This window comes from Nuphar pumila, chromosome 6 (assembly GCF_984573655.1).
Source record: "Nuphar pumila chromosome 6, dmNupPumi1.hap1.1, whole genome shotgun sequence".
In the NCBI taxonomy this organism is placed as follows: domain Eukaryota; kingdom Viridiplantae; phylum Streptophyta; class Magnoliopsida; order Nymphaeales; family Nymphaeaceae; genus Nuphar; species Nuphar pumila.
Genome location: NC_143254.1, coordinates 118,128,648 through 118,144,582, shown reverse-complemented (window position 1 = coordinate 118,144,582; position 15,935 = coordinate 118,128,648). Strand labels below are relative to the sequence as shown.

At 40.0% G+C, this 15,935-nt stretch overlaps 1 protein-coding gene across 2 annotated transcripts in view; it reads right to left on the bottom strand.

The window, feature by feature from the left end:
* Nucleotides 1–15,935, bottom strand: part of LOC149835888 (dnaJ protein ERDJ2-like) — a 55,404-nt gene that overhangs the window by 2,408 nt on the left and 37,061 nt on the right. For both annotated transcript variants that reach the window (XM_090008824.1, XM_090008823.1), the window contains 4 exons: nt 4,220–4,397; nt 3,990–4,109; nt 2,485–2,571; nt 1,023–1,133 (listed from right to left, as the gene is read on the bottom strand). In XM_090008824.1, the coding sequence (XP_089864950.1) occupies nt 1,023–1,133; nt 2,485–2,571; nt 3,990–4,109; nt 4,220–4,397 (496 nt within the window). The remainder of the gene's footprint in view (nt 1–1,022; nt 1,134–2,484; nt 2,572–3,989; nt 4,110–4,219; nt 4,398–15,935) is intronic.

Here is a 15,935-nt window from a genome sequence, read left to right as displayed (position 1 = left end):
GTGGCATCAAAGACTGATAATTCTGAACTATACTACAAATGAATTTAGAATTGTATAAAATAAGAGAATTTCCTAGTTCCTACAAAAAGTTTCTGCATTTATCAGGATGTGTATAAGAAACAGGAAGTGGATGAAGAGCTAATGCAGAAAGTCATAGCACAGATAAGTTATAGTACATGCAAATTCAAGTAAAAAAGAAATAAAATAAATAAAGGAGATGTAATAAAAAACCCGTGAATCTTTAACTTTTCTATTGTAGCAGGAAGAAAAAGACCAATAGGACCAATTTTCCTCAAGAACTACCCAGCTTTGCCTTTTTCTGTTATCCAATCATCTTCATCACTTACGTGGCATGCTGCATGCTGCATACTTTATTACTTCATATGGCAATGTCACAAATATGGCAATGCAACCAATATTTTCTGCCATATAGGTGTGAGTCCATTTTTTAGATGGATGTTGCATTAAACTGCAGCTTTAAAAATAGCCACTGTACCATTACACTCAAAAGGGACTTCTACCAAATTTGTTCACAAACCATTTTTGCATCACATGAAATCTAATCTATTTTCTCATCAGGTAAATAGCAGCAGACAAATCCTACCAGGTTTACTTGGAGAATTAATTGGGTTCTCATGCCTATGATGGATAGCTAGTAGAATTTCAATTAGGACCCACAAATTTCTTGCTGAATGCCTGAGAGATCCATGAAAAATAGCTCAAATATAGGAGTATCATGACCAGTTAAAATGTGTCCAGCAAACATCGAGTTGGCACACACTATATTGCAACTTGGAACAACTTGAAGAAGTCTTCTTAACAAACTGAACAAAAAGGTCTCTTCTGTTATTCACTATCATCATCCAAATTTTGGGTTAATTGAGTCTCTAGGCCTATTACAAAGTTAGGTGGCTGGCAAGTATCAAAGAAGCATGAGAAGCATATAGAACAAAAAGGGCAGGTACAAAGTTTACCCATGTATTCGGTAAATCATATGAAGTCAAGCAATTAGAACTACTCACTTTTCGACTGATTTTTTTTATCACTGATTCACTGAAATGTGGCAGCTGCAGAAAGGGAGCATTCCCCTCAGAAAATCCTCCAACTGCTTTTCTTGCACTAAGAGGAACAGCCTGTATCAGAATCCAGTAGTAGTATCAAGAACTTAGAAAGGATAAGCAATATCAACCACCAAGTGTGTACAACTGACAAGACAAACATTTACAGGAACAGTTTCATCTTTCTACAAAGTAGGAAATATTGCATCCTATATGATTGGACCATGGAAGTCATGTGAGATGCATCAAAACAGAAATGCAAAACCATGTTGAAACAAGAGAAATAAACAAAAAGATAATTATTCTCAGTAAATAAAGACACTCCATGATTTCTGAAGCATAAGGCTTGTAGCATTCAAAATTCGCAAATGCTAATAATGGCCGTTAATGCTTTCCTGAATGAATAAAAAATCCAATTATGCTGCAATAAAAGGTTAACATGCTATATTTGAAAGTCAAAGGCCAAGAATGTTAGGAATCATCAATCTTCCTTAAGGAGCCAACTGCTATAGTGAAGCAATCAATCAACCTCAGAATAGAATAAACCATGCAGTGAAAAGATTTTATGGTTGGCATATCAAAACTTTTCCAAGGTGAAATTGATAAAATTGACTTTAAAGTAATATAATTCATAAATGTCAATATGCCAGCTGTATTCATGGAAACTAAGCATTTTTTTAAACCACATCCATCAGAAACATTCATTCTCACATCTGCAGTGGACACTTATAATGCCATCCTTTGAGTGGTTTATTCTCACGACACATAGTACAGGAATGTCCAGTCACATGCAGTTCTCTTATGCTATTAAAGAGCGCAATACTAGATCAGACACAAAAGTATACCACATTAGTTACATGTTAGAAATCCCCAAGCATTGACTGGCCTTCTAAATGAGAGCATCATGCATCAGGTTGGATCCAGGAGACTGATTTCACATAAGAAACTGCTCCCAGTCACAGAATTGGGATTCAGAAATGCATTTTTGTTGTTGTACATGAAATAATTCAGCTAAGCACTACAGAATTGAAATATACACTTAAAAGCTTAGTGTAAAAAGAATCTTCCACAAAACTATACAATTGAATAATGTTATTGCAAATTAAAAGCTTAGATAAATAGTAGAACTTTCAACCTAACAATACCATGATTACTAATGCTATACCAAAAAATATTATCTAAAAACAGGGGCACTATGAAGGACATGGCTCAAGTTTGACAAGTAATAGCTATATAATCTCTAATTTGAAGTTATTAGTTATGAAGAACATTTGATTATGGATATGCTGAAGTAGAAGCACTTGAAAAAACAAATACATGTCAATACCAAATAAATAGATGCATGAGTTGCAAATGAATGAACAAATATGTTCTTTAATAATAGAAGATAAACTAAACTATTTCTAAAATATTACTGAATAAATACCTGAATTATATTCTGAGACAGTTCAAGCACCCCAATTGCAGGTCTCAGCCACCCATGCCCCATCGGACTACGCCTTATAATAGCCATCTGCAGCACACAAGGAAAACTAAAATCAAACATCTCACCACCTAAAGAAATGAGAAAGTCGACAGATGTAAAGATTCAAAAAGAAATCCTGGAAGTTTGCAAGATTCATAACCAACTGCCACATGCTTGCTAATACATATCAAGCAAAAAGGCCACGGCAGATAATTCATATTCAAACTTCTGATCATGAGGCTACATATAAAAATAAGATAAATTATAGAAAGAATGCAAGCATACAAGCAAAATTATTTGCACCAAACAAGTTGTAGAAAAGCACATGGTGATCATCAGACAATTGTCCATTTTTATGGCATGGATGAAGGCCCTGTTTGGATGATGCTGGAAACCAGGTTAAAAAACTGGGTTTTCAGAAAGAGAAGTTGATAATCAGAAGAAAACAAAAACAACATTTTGTAAATGCTATTATGTACTACAGATATTTCTTCATTTTTTTTCTATGTTCCCATTTTGCTCTTAACCTATCCCTTGGACAGGTTGCCTGACGTGTGTGTGTGTGTGTAAGAGCTGCCAATGCCTACAATTTCTCATGAATGCCAACACTTCCACTACAAACTTATGCCCCTAACGAAAATAGAAAAGACATGGTGGTTTCGTTCATTAAGTGTCAGCACCATGGGCATTCTTATAATTATACAAATATGAAATAACTATGAAAGTACAAGGTCATAGTGGTGACAATTCATGCATAAACTATGATTTATCCCTACTTAACTAAGATGAGTGTTTGAATGGAAATTTGATATTTGATGGCTCTGGTCCACTGAGGGAGCTGTTGTTTTCTTTTTATTGATGACATGATGTGGTCATGCTCGTGCTATGATCCGTCTTTGTTGGAAAAAAACAGGGGTGCTGTCTGATAAAGATGGATATGAATGATCGCATGATATCAACTCATTGAAACACACACACACACACACACACACACACACACACACACACTGATTAATATTTCATCATGCCATCAGTACTGTACTATCTTGTAGATCCCATAAGTTTTTCTTTTTGGCGGAATGCTTTGTGGATAAAGTCATGTTCTGGATTGCAAGATTGTGATATGTAAACAGGTTTTTAAATGAAGGACTCACACAATGTCGGAATTTCATGATTGAAAAGTAAAGGTTTGATCTCCAAACTACCCGACCCAAAAATGTGTTTCATACTGAGCAAACCATGTTGAATGCATCTATAGTTCAAATTGAACAAATAAAGCTTTCACCTATGATTTCCCACTAGCTAGCATAGTTCTAATTACATGATCATATATTAAACTACACACACATGCACCAATACGCGCACACACACACACACACACAAAACAGCAGTTTAATATTATGTAGGCATTTTTTTCATCCATAAACACAAGCATGTAATGCATTCAATGTAAGTGCATCAGTTACCTTCATTAATTCTTCAAGAAGGCGAGGTGCAAGTTCAATCACATGCTTGAAATCACCCTTCAGTGCTAAAGAAATGGAAGCTGATTCCCGATTTAACTGAGCCAGAAGCAGTAGCTCGGTCTGAAATATGAGGGGGGAAACTAAGTGAGCATGTGAATCCTTATCAGTCCATGAAAACTAATGGTGTGTGAATGCCAAAAGCAGCCAATGGTGGTACAGAAAATTAAAACCTTCACTAAAGCTGGATGCCTCTTCCAAAACTTGGCTTGCTCTTGCCTGATGTTCTTAGTGTCTAAACCCAGCTCACAGCGAACAACCATAAATAGCTTTTGAAGGGGTTCATTGTCGCTCCTACGAACTGGTATTTCCATGTATTCTGCTGCCTTAATAAAGACCTCCATTACCTTACTGCAAGATCAATGAAGAAAGTTCAAATTCAAACATCAAAATGACGAACAGAATTGAACACAAAGCAGACAGAAGGGATGTATAAACACCATTCTTTGAAAATAAAAGTGACAATGACACAGCCAAGCAAGACAAAATGAGAATAAGGGCCTGTTTGAATTGCAGCACCTCGGCATCTGGACAGACTCATTCGCATGAGTGAATCCAGGAGGCAAGGGCTGTGACAATTACATTCTGCTTTGGCAAGGATGCCCATGTCCTGTGTTTGATGTGGGGTGAGGGGCCCACAGTAGGTGAGATGCACTCATCCCCGCAGACAAGTGCATCCTGCCATTCAAACACACCCTAAATTTTTCAACTCATATTCAGGTTCTATACAACAGAAAGGGAAAGCTCCAATGTAACAAGCAAAAGAACCCATTGGTGAAAACCTACAAAAGCTTTATCAATTAGAACATAAATATCGTTATAAGACAAAAATAATAAGTTAACACCAATATAAAAAAAATCTAGATATAGATTGCCATGTAGAAACAATGAGATTCACAACACAGGAAAAGAGATTTATAATCATGACACAAGAAATGGAAGAAATAGATCAATGGCCAATCCTACAAAAGCTGCAGGTGTCCTGAGAAGTCTAGCCTGCTAGTAGCATATCAGAGTGAAATATCGAAAACTAAAAATACAGCTCCAAAATTGGATAATATCCAGAATAAAAATAAATTTTATTAAAAATTAACACATTGCTTTTCACTCAAAAAGTTAGCTTTGAGTGAGCATTTTCCATGCAAAAAACATAATCACAGGTTTCTTCAGCTCAAGACCTCAGCTAAAGTGTAATCAACAAAACCTAGTTCCCAGACCCAAATCACAACCACAACAAAGAAGATACCTAGTAATGAGAAAGATGTTTTCACATCTTAAATACAAAAGTCATGTTTTAAATGTATTGTATCGTAATCCGTATCATATTGTAGATGTATTGTAAATTTTTAATAAAAAATTTCCAAAAAATCAAGAAAAAACAGAAAAATTTAGCAAAAAATCTAAAAAAGTCATATCAAATGAAACAATGATGAATTTCACAAAATACAACAATAAAATCACATATGAAGCATTTATGTCTCTATAAGCAGCATAAGACATCATTAAACATCAACTAATATAGAATCATAGATAATATTGCATGCATATCTTACAAGAACAATGCAAAATATTAAATATCTTGCAATTAAGAACATGGCACAAGACTCATACTTTCATATTAAATAAACAAAAACAAAATAACCAAGTTTATGAACAATTAAGTGTTAAATAACCAAGTTTTTTTTAAACATATTAAATAAAACCCAGAATGATTTTCTTTGTAGGTTCATATTGTGAGAAATCAGATGTGGGAGTCACCTTACTATCGTAGCAAGAGATAGAGAGAGAGGTAAGAGGGAAGAGAGAAAAAAAAATGTTGGGCGTAATGTCTTCTCCCCTTTCCATTGATATTTATATGTTGTACGAGTGGTACAATACAGTACAATAGTACAATACAGTACAGTATGCTGTACAATACAGTACAATACAGTACAATAGTACAATACAGTATGCTGTACAATACAGTACAATACAGTATAATAGTACAATACATTATAGTATGTTGTACAATACAGTACAATACAGTACAGTAGTACAATACAGTACAGTATGCTGTACAAGTGGTACAATACAGTACAGAAATATATTCATTTACATATACATATTTAACAGCCTCCCTCAAGTTGAGGATGATCTTCAAATATGCTCAACTTGCCCTTAAGTAACCAAAATTGATGACTAACCAATCCTTTGGTGAAGATGTCTGCTACTTGGTCTTCTGATCTGACATACGAAGCCTCAATTTCTTCTGTTTCAATCTTTTGTCTAACAAAATGCTGATCAATCTCAATGTGCTTCGTGCGACAATGATGAATAGGGTTAAAAGAAATATTAATGGCACTTTGATTATCACATAAAAGCAGAGAGGAAGAGATAGGTTCATTCAACTCTTGAAGAAGATGTCGTACCCAAGTGACATCAGCTGTCCCTGCTGCCATTGCCCTGTACTCTGCCTCAGTGCTGGATTTAGCAATGGCCTTTTGTTTCTTACTACTCCAAGTGACAATATTTGGGCCAATAAAAACACAATATCCTGAAACCGACCTACGCTCATCAGGGTCCCCACCCCAATCTGCATCACAATATGTAAGTAAACGGTGTCCTGTAGTGAAGCTTTCATCTTTGTTATAGAGCAATCCATCTCCAATAGTCCCTTTCAGATATCTGAGAATACGCTTAATACATTCCATATGACAATCAGTGGGAGCATGCATAAACTGAGATGCTTGATTTACAGCATAAGCAATGTCAGGTCTTGTAAATGTAAGATATTGCAACATACCAACAATGCGGCGATATAAAGTGGAATCATGATATAATTGGCCTTCTTTTGCACTAAACTTATGATTTAAGACAGATGGGGTGCTGAGAGGTTTACAATTAATCATACCAGTGGTGTGAAGAATGTCAAGAGTCGATCATCTTGTCTATCGACTTCAACTCCCAAGAAGTATCGCAATGGGCCTAAGTCCTTCATCTTGAATTTGGCCATGAGTAAAGACTTGACCAAGGCAATATGTGCATCATCACTCCCAGTGATAATGATGTCATCAACATATATAAGAACCCAAGTAGTAACATGATCATTCTTATACATAAATAAAGAATGATCAAGTATACTCTTAGAAAAGCCATGCTGCTGAATTTCCATGGAGAAACTCTCAAACCAAGACCGAGATGCCTGTTTTAAACCATAAAGAGACCTTCTCAATTTACAAACCCATGTAGCCGCATCATGTTCACTATATCCAGGAGGTTGCTCCATATACACCTCTTCCTTCAAGTCCCCATGTAGGAACGCATTCTTGACATCCAACTGGCTAAGAGACCAACCATGCTGAAGTGCCAAAGTGAGGATCACACGAATGGTGCCAATTTTGACAACAGGGCTAAAAGTTTCCTCATAATCTTGCCCATATTGTAGTGTGAATCTGCGTGCAACAAGGCGAGCTTTATATCTTTCAATGCTACCATCTGGTTTACGCTTGATCTTGTAAACCCATTTGGAACCAACAACATTTTTATCAACAGGTCGAGGAACAATATCCCATGTATGACATTCATGAAGTGCTGCCATTTCTTCGTTCATAGCTTCAACCCAAGCTCGAGAATGGGCTGCCTGATGGAAAGTAGACGGCTCTTTCTCTTTGACCACATTGGTTAGAAACAACTGAAAGTCAAGAGAAAAATTGTTGTAACTAACCCAACGATGGATAGGATGCCTTTCACGTGTGGATCGTCGAAGAGGGAGAGTCTCGTGAGATGGAGTTGAAGGGGCTCCTCGACGGGCATAAACCAAAACTGAAAACCGTGAAGGTGCATCCTGGATGATGGAGTTGTCTGCTTCAAACTGAATTGGTTCATCAACAACAGGATCTCTGATAGAGTCATATAGCAAAGTATCACAAAGCCATGGATCATAAGTAGTTTGCTCATATACCTGAGAAGTATCACAAGTGCTGAAATGGTCATCATCAAAAACAACATTTCTAGACACCTTAATCTTACCCAAAATAGGATCATAACATCTATATCCTTTATACCCATCGGCATATCCCAGAAATCTGCACTGAACTGCTCTGTCCTGAAACTTGTTACGTAAAGAATGATCCACATGGACATAATAAATGCATCCGAAAGCATGAAAATCATCATAAGAAGGGTGAGAACCGTGAAGCAAATAATAAGGAGACTGATCTCCTAATAATTCCATAGGCAACCTGTTAATGATATGCACTGCAGTGTGAAAGGCCTCAGTCCAAAGAGAGAAAGAAATATCAATATTGTGCATCATACTTAACGCGGTTTCAACAATATGCCGATGCTTACGTTCTGCTACTCCATTCTGTTGTGGAGTGTAAGGACAAGAGGAGTTACGTGTGATGCCATGGTCCTTTAAATATTCACTAAAATCATGAGATATGTATTCTCCACCACCATCACACTGGAAATAAGTGATATTTGAATTGAAAAGGTTCTGAACAAGAGCATGAAATTGTTTGAAAAGTTTGAACACTTCAGATTTAGATTTCATAAAGTAAATCCAAGTGTAACGAGTGAAAGAGTCAAGAAATAACACATAATAACGAGAGCCAGATAGAGATGAAACAGGAGTTGGGCCCCAAACATCAGAGTGAATAATTTCAAATGGCTTGGAAGCTCTTTTATTGATACTTTGAAAAGGAAGTACATGACTCTTGCAGACATTACAACTAGGACACTTATGATCTAATTTGACTTTGAGAATAAAACCCTGAGAAGACAATTTGTCAAGGAACCCTTGACTACAATGACCTAACCGACGATGCCAAGAAACTGGCTTATTACATTGCATAACAGAAGAAGACTAACTCAAATAAGCAGGAAAAGATGGAGACACGGTAGATGACGTCTTCAAAGTCCCGGGGGCTGCTTCGAAGACGTACATGTTTCCGCGTCGTTCACCCTTAGCGAGCATCTTCTTGGTTCGAAGGTCCTTAAGACAAACAGAAGACGGAGTAAATTCCATGGATGAATTTGTTTCATCAACCAATTTAGAAACAGATAAAATGTTTTTCTCAATGGCAGGAGTGAGTAAGACATTTTTCAATGGTAGTGTAGATTGTGACAAAGAGAGAGATGCATTTCCAGTATGAGAAATAGGGTGGTGGGAACCATCTCCCGTGACAATAGTGCCAGTGCCAATATAAGGAACCATGTTGGAAAGTTTACCTGCATCAGAAGTAACATGTGCGGCTGCTCCAGAATCAATATACCAAACTCCATCATCATTCTGACGCAAATTCATGTTGTTAAATGCAGTCATCAGAATTTGTTGCACATCATGTGGCAACCCTGCACTCTGTCCCTGATCAGTACCCTGATGTGCTCAAAAATTTCCCTGCGGCTGCCCCTGAAACTGTCTAACATTCATCTGTCCAGCTCTTGGTCCTGACCTCCCTGCCTTGTTGTGATTCTGTGGGTTGTGCCAACAATCTGCTTTCACATGGCCACGCTTGTTGCAATGGAAGCAAGTAGGGACACGGGTACCTCTAGTGGCAGGTGGAGCAGTAGGAGTAGGAAGGAGTCCTCCACGGCCCATATGAGCAGCAGGTGGACGAAATGAGGTAGACCCAGATGTAAACATGACAGGATGAGGATCATCAATAAGATGATCTTGAGTCAAACTAACTTCATACTGTAGGAGTTTGGCCTGTAAATCCTCAAAGCATGGAAGTGTAGAGGCAACCTGTAATGCAGTACAAAACATACGATATTGGGGTCCAAGGCTTCCCAATACCTGCTGAACAACATCTCTGTCAGAAACAGGATATCCAATAGCGGCCAACTGATCAATGATAATTTTGATATCCCCTATAAATTCAGTAATGGTCTTAGTTCCCTTTCGCATAGATTGGAACTGCCATTTCAGTTGAAGTGCACGTGATTCAGAAACCTGTGAATAAGAGTGAGCAAGATGTCTCCATAGTTCTGCAGCAGTAAAATGGTCAGAGATAGTTTGTAATATACGATCAGATAACGTGGCAGTCAAATAGGCAACCACAGATTGGTCCTTCTGAAACCAAACATCATACGCAGGATTTGGAATAGCAATGCAACTCACCTTCCCATCATTACCAGTTACCTCTTGCGTAATAGTCATAGGTGGGGCGGGTGATCCCCCATCCAGATGCCCGGAAAGACGATGACTTCGGATAAACGGCAGAATTTGGCGTTTCCAAAGTAAGTAGTTATCATGAGTTAATTTGTGAGAAACAAGTTGAGAAAGAAATCCGGGGCTGATTTTAGAATCCATAAGGAAGAAGATCAAGGATGAATCAAACAGCACGACAGAAATTCGTAGGTTGTACGGACAGAACCGTACGGACAGAAATTTTTGAGTTTTGGAAATCACGATTTTTCAGTTAATCGTGCAGAATGTACGATTTATCAACTATATTGCAAGAAATAGATAAGAAATCACAAGAAGTTTGAGAAAAAAAAAGGCACTTTTGAGAAATGAGGGTTCCCAAATTTGGGGAAAACAGAAATTAGGGTTGATAAAATTGGGAATAACAGAATATGTAAGAAGGAAAAGGTGCACAATATGAGGAAATGAAGAAACGACGTCGAAATATAGTGATTCAACGGAGAAACAACAGAGAAAACACTTTCCTTGAGAACGCCCAAAAACGCACGTCAAGGTCCTTAGGGGCCTTCCAGATGATCGTGATTACCACGCCCTTGGCTCTGATACCATGTGAGAAATCAGATGTGGGAGTCACCTTACTATCGTAGCAAGAGATAGAGAGAGAGGTAAGAGGGAAGAGAGAAAAAAAATGTTGGGCGTAATGTCTTCTCCCCTTTCCATTGATATTTATATGTTGTACGAGTGGTACAATACAGTACAATAGTACAATACAGTACAATATGCTGTACAATACAGTACAATAGTACAATACAGTACAGTATGCTGTACAATACAGTACAATACAGTACAGTAGTACAATACAGTACAGTAGTACAATACAGTACAGTATGTTGTACAATACAGTACAATACAGTACAGTAGTACAATACAGTACAGTATGTTGTACAAGTGGTACAATACAGTACAGAAATATATTCATTTACATATACATATTTAACACATATCGCCGACCCCAATTGTTTTGGGATGAAGGCATAGTTGTTGTTGTTGTTGTTGTTGTATATTAAATAAAACCTCAATAAGCATAATCATCTTTATCATCATTATCTTCTTCTTCTTCTTCTCCTCCTTCAACATCCACATCATCTCCAAGATACATGGGGTCTTCATCATGTACCTCTTGTGCTCCTTCCATGTTAATCCACTGAATGTTCTTTTCATTCAAAAGAGTCTATGTTTCTTATTCAACACGTGCATCTAATTCATCAAAATGTTTCAAACTGGTGGGATCGAATTGCACTTTGTGCCTCCTTGCTGATAACTTTTTGATTTGCCTAAAAAGATGACATGAAAAAATTAAAATCATTTGGGTTTTGAATGAAAATGATAAATAAACTCTATAAATTTATATACCTCTACCTCAATCGTAAGTTGTAGCGAACGTAGACGAAGTCATTGAGCCTTTTGTGCTCTAATTTATTTCTTCTTTTGGTATGGATTTGTTCAAAGACACTCTAGTTTTTCTCGCATTTGCACTACATGTTTAGCAAAGAATGTGAATGGAAAAAACTCTCAAATTTGGAACATCACATCAAAACCAGTCCCACCACGTGTTTGAAAAAAACAAAAAAAATCAAAAATCAAGAGAACAATAACATATATACAATATACAAAGCATCATAACTAAATAACAATTTGAAATTAAAATTGAAATAGACAAAATAAATTACCTAGACTCATTGTGGCACGGTTTTGCACTGCAACAGGTCTCTCCATATCATACAATGCATTATCATAAATTTTCATTTCCGTATGAATTTGATATTGAATGATATAATCAAGGTTCAACCTTTCGCTGCAATCCAAAAGTCCTTTGTTGACTTTTCTGTTCATTTTAAACATAGTAGAGTATTTAAACGCAAGATTTAAATAATATGTTGTAGTACGAAGAGGTTGATGAAATTGCTCAATCCACCTATCCACCTGATGCAGAGCAGGATGGACCCGGGTTCATACAACGTGACTCACGTAGGGGACTGGATTTGCACTTTGGGAACCGGATCCAAGCAGTGGATCCAATTCCCATACTGGTTCCAAGACATGGAGGGGAGGTACCACTGTGTACCAATGCCAGGCAAGCATAGAGAGTACGGGTCGGACAACTCCAGATCCAACATCATGCCGGAGCAGCATCAGGTACGGGGCCGGACCCACAACCCGGATCCAGCCAAAGTCTTTAAAAAACCCTCTAGGGTTTTGTGCACAAGGGGAGATTATTCAGAATTGGCAGCAGCCGCATTTTGTCTTCAGCAGTTTATCCTTTGTTTTTTTTTCTAAATTGTTTTCTTCCTTTCAGCCGTATCAGTTGTTTCTTTTTTTTTCTTTTGCCTTTTCATTGTTAGTTCCCTGTCAGTCTACAGTTACTTACATTGTTCATTGGGTTTATTAATCAAATAAAGTTTGAGGCCCATCTTTCACGTTTTGGGCATTCTCTAATTTCTGCCAACGCACGACCGTGAGGGTCGTGCTTTCATTAGCCAACCTCAACAGTGTCAAAGTTGATTCCTCTTCGTTGCACGCGTGCCTTCACCAATCAACGTCAACAGCATCAACGCCGATTCCTCCACTGCATCAAAGTGGTATCAGAGCACAGGCATCCTCCTTCGTCAGCGGGATGGCTCAAGAGGCGAGGCACGATCCTACCGATGGAAAAGAGTGGGAGGGAATCGTCGTGGAAGATTCGGTATTGCGACTACTGGACATCGTAACTCAGATACAGGAAAACCTATTGTGCCTAAACAAAGATATGGCTGGTATGTCAAAGCGCATCGATGGGATTGAGGATCGACTGGTAATCGTCGAGTCATCCAGAGGTACGCACACGACTTCAATGATGAAAACAGGAACAATCTTGAGTGACGGCGCGAACAGTCGCTTACCTGCCACCACAACTGAATCGGGTCAGCCGATCCATCTTGGTCACGTCGACACTCCAAATCTGGTGTTGTCTCCCAGTGTGGAACCTGTCACCGTTACCAATCAGGTCGTCGGTGCTGGTCAGCCAAGTCATGGGGCTCTGGCCGTGTGTCCCAGCGTAAGTTTTGGTGCACAGCGTAAGTTTTGTGTGCCACAACTTGGGCCCGGGTTGCAAGGCCCCAACGTGACATTGGGCCTGGGTGCTGGCTCCACAACGTCAGCCAGGCTGGGGGCTGACCAGGCCCCTTTTTTAGAGGCTGCGCGTGGGGGCGTTGCTGCAGCCCACCAGTGCGCAGGGGGTCACGGACCCTTGTGGATGGGTCCAACCCCGAGAGGGCCTGGCCCAAATTATTTTGCAGCGGTACCCAGATCCGGTTCTCGAGGACCATTCTTTGGGTCTCCGGGAGCAGGTCCGAGTTCCAAACTCCCTTACCCGACCTACCCAGTTGGGTCTGGTTCGTGGTTTGTCCCGAATCAGGCCCAACCCTTTAGTTTTGACCTTCAAAATGGATCCAATGTCGATCAAAACCCATATCAGACTCGGACGGAGCTCCAATTTGGATTTGAGCCAGGTTAAAACCAGACCCATAATCATATGGATCGTAGATCGAGTTCAAACCAAGCTTCTTATCCCCACAACTCGATCCTCGATCCAACCTATCCAAATCTGGGTCCGACGAGTAGTTTAGGACTAGACCCGATCCATATCCAATCGGGCAAACCAACCCAATATTATACCAACCAGACCCAATTCCTGAACCAGAACCAACCCATTAACCCACCCCAGATCCAAAACCCAATACCATACCCGACCCAATACCATTATCCTAACCCGACCCATAACCCAAACCCATACTATCCAATTTCTACTCACCTAGAGCCCGAAACCCGACCAACCCTTCTGCCTATCGCAGGACCACCTGTCATACCGGTACCCCAATGCCGGCCACAGATGGTTCCCGCCCACGGGCCAGCCAGACCGAGGCAGATTCAGCAAGGACTGGCGCGACCAGAGCGCCGACATCAGGTCATCGGAATCCGCCAACCCCAACAGCCAAGCGAACAGGACCACGGAGATCAAGCAATGTGGGATGATGACACCTTCTGGAACGAGCATCCTGTAGGAATGGTAGAGGCCCGACAGCATAGAGCACCAAAAGCGCCCCTCCACGTATGGGGTGAAGTTGGAGCTTCCAGAGTTCGCAGGTCGATTTGATGCAGTGCAGTTCTTTGATTGGTCATATGTCGTCCAATTCTTCTTCGACTACCACAATGTCGTCGAGCACCGTCGTGTCTCCCTAGCCTCTACTCGGTTGAGAGGCCTAGCACAGACATGGTGAGTTGATATGCAAAGGTCGAGGGAGCGACAGGGATTAGAGCGTATACAGACTTGGGAAGAGATGCAGCGGTTGATGCAGTCTAAGTTCGTGCCGTCAGATCACGCTGAGAGGGCCTACAAAGAGTATCTGACCCTGCGTCAAGGCACTAGTATTGTGATAGAGTACACCATTGAGTTTTATCTGTCCCTACGAATGCAGATCGAGGAAACCACCCGCCAACAGGTCACGAGGTATATTTCTGGTCTCTATCCTGCTATTTTTGATGACTTCAATTGCATCACAGTCGAGTCATTGGATCAGGCAAGTAGTTATGTCATGAATGTGGAGGAGAAACTGAAAAGGAGGCAGAAACATAGAACATCCCGTAGTGATCAGTCCAGTCAACCCAAGTCGAGTTTCACAACCAGAAGAGTGAGCTCCCCTAGGAAAGAAGACTCAAAGTCAACCCCAAGAGTCGACCCTAGCAAACCCGATCAGTCTGGACTCGCATACCACACCAGATCCAAGGGTAAGCCCAGTGAGTCCATTGTTCGTTGTTTTAGGTGTCAAGAGTTAGGTCATATTGCGTCCAAGTATCCCACCATAAATAAGAACACTCATCTAGCATAGGGCATTGTTGAGTCTGCGTGTAATAACCACGATTTTTAAAAAACTTTTGTGTTATGGGCCTGGGATCCACCTTTCGGATCCGGGATCCATATGTAAATTATATCATATTTGAAATATATATATGTAATTTAATAAATTAATAAAAAGATTTATAAGAATATGCAAGGGATCCATAGTTGGATCCATTTGGACCCAGCCTATGGATCCACTTCGCAATGGGTTGCGGGTCCAAACTTGTGGACCCTAATAATCAGGTGAACATGCATCGGGTCCCGGATTCGGACCCGAGTCATGTCCCCTGTGGCAGGTAGGTAACGAAAAAAAAATAAAAGTTAATTTAAAAGTAAGGAAAGCCTTAGACCCGGGTCGGACCCGACCCGGATCCGTAACCCGATAGGGTTTTTAAAACCCTATATCGGGCTGCAGTTTTTTTTTAAAAGAGAGGAAGAGCAAGAATCGTGCTCTTCCTCTGTTTCTAAAGAGGAAAGGAAGGAAGGAAGGGGGGGTCGGCTGGCGTAACCGATCCCCACCCATCTCGGCATGAAAGGGGGGGGGGGGAATCAGCCGATAAAAGGGAGTGGAGAGGGGGTCTCTTCCCTCGTCTCCCTTGTTTCTCTCTCTCTCTCTCTCTCTCTCTCTCTCTCTCTCTCTCTCTCTCTCTCTCTCTCGTGTGGGCGTGCTGTGGGGAGGTGGAGGTCGCCGGAAAGACCACCGGGGAATGCACACGGAGTTTTTGTATCCTATCGGTTTTCCCAAAACCGTAACTCCAAGAGTCCCGTACTCCCGACGAGACGTCTTAGAAAGTACATTACATTGTTCTTTTTCTTTATATTA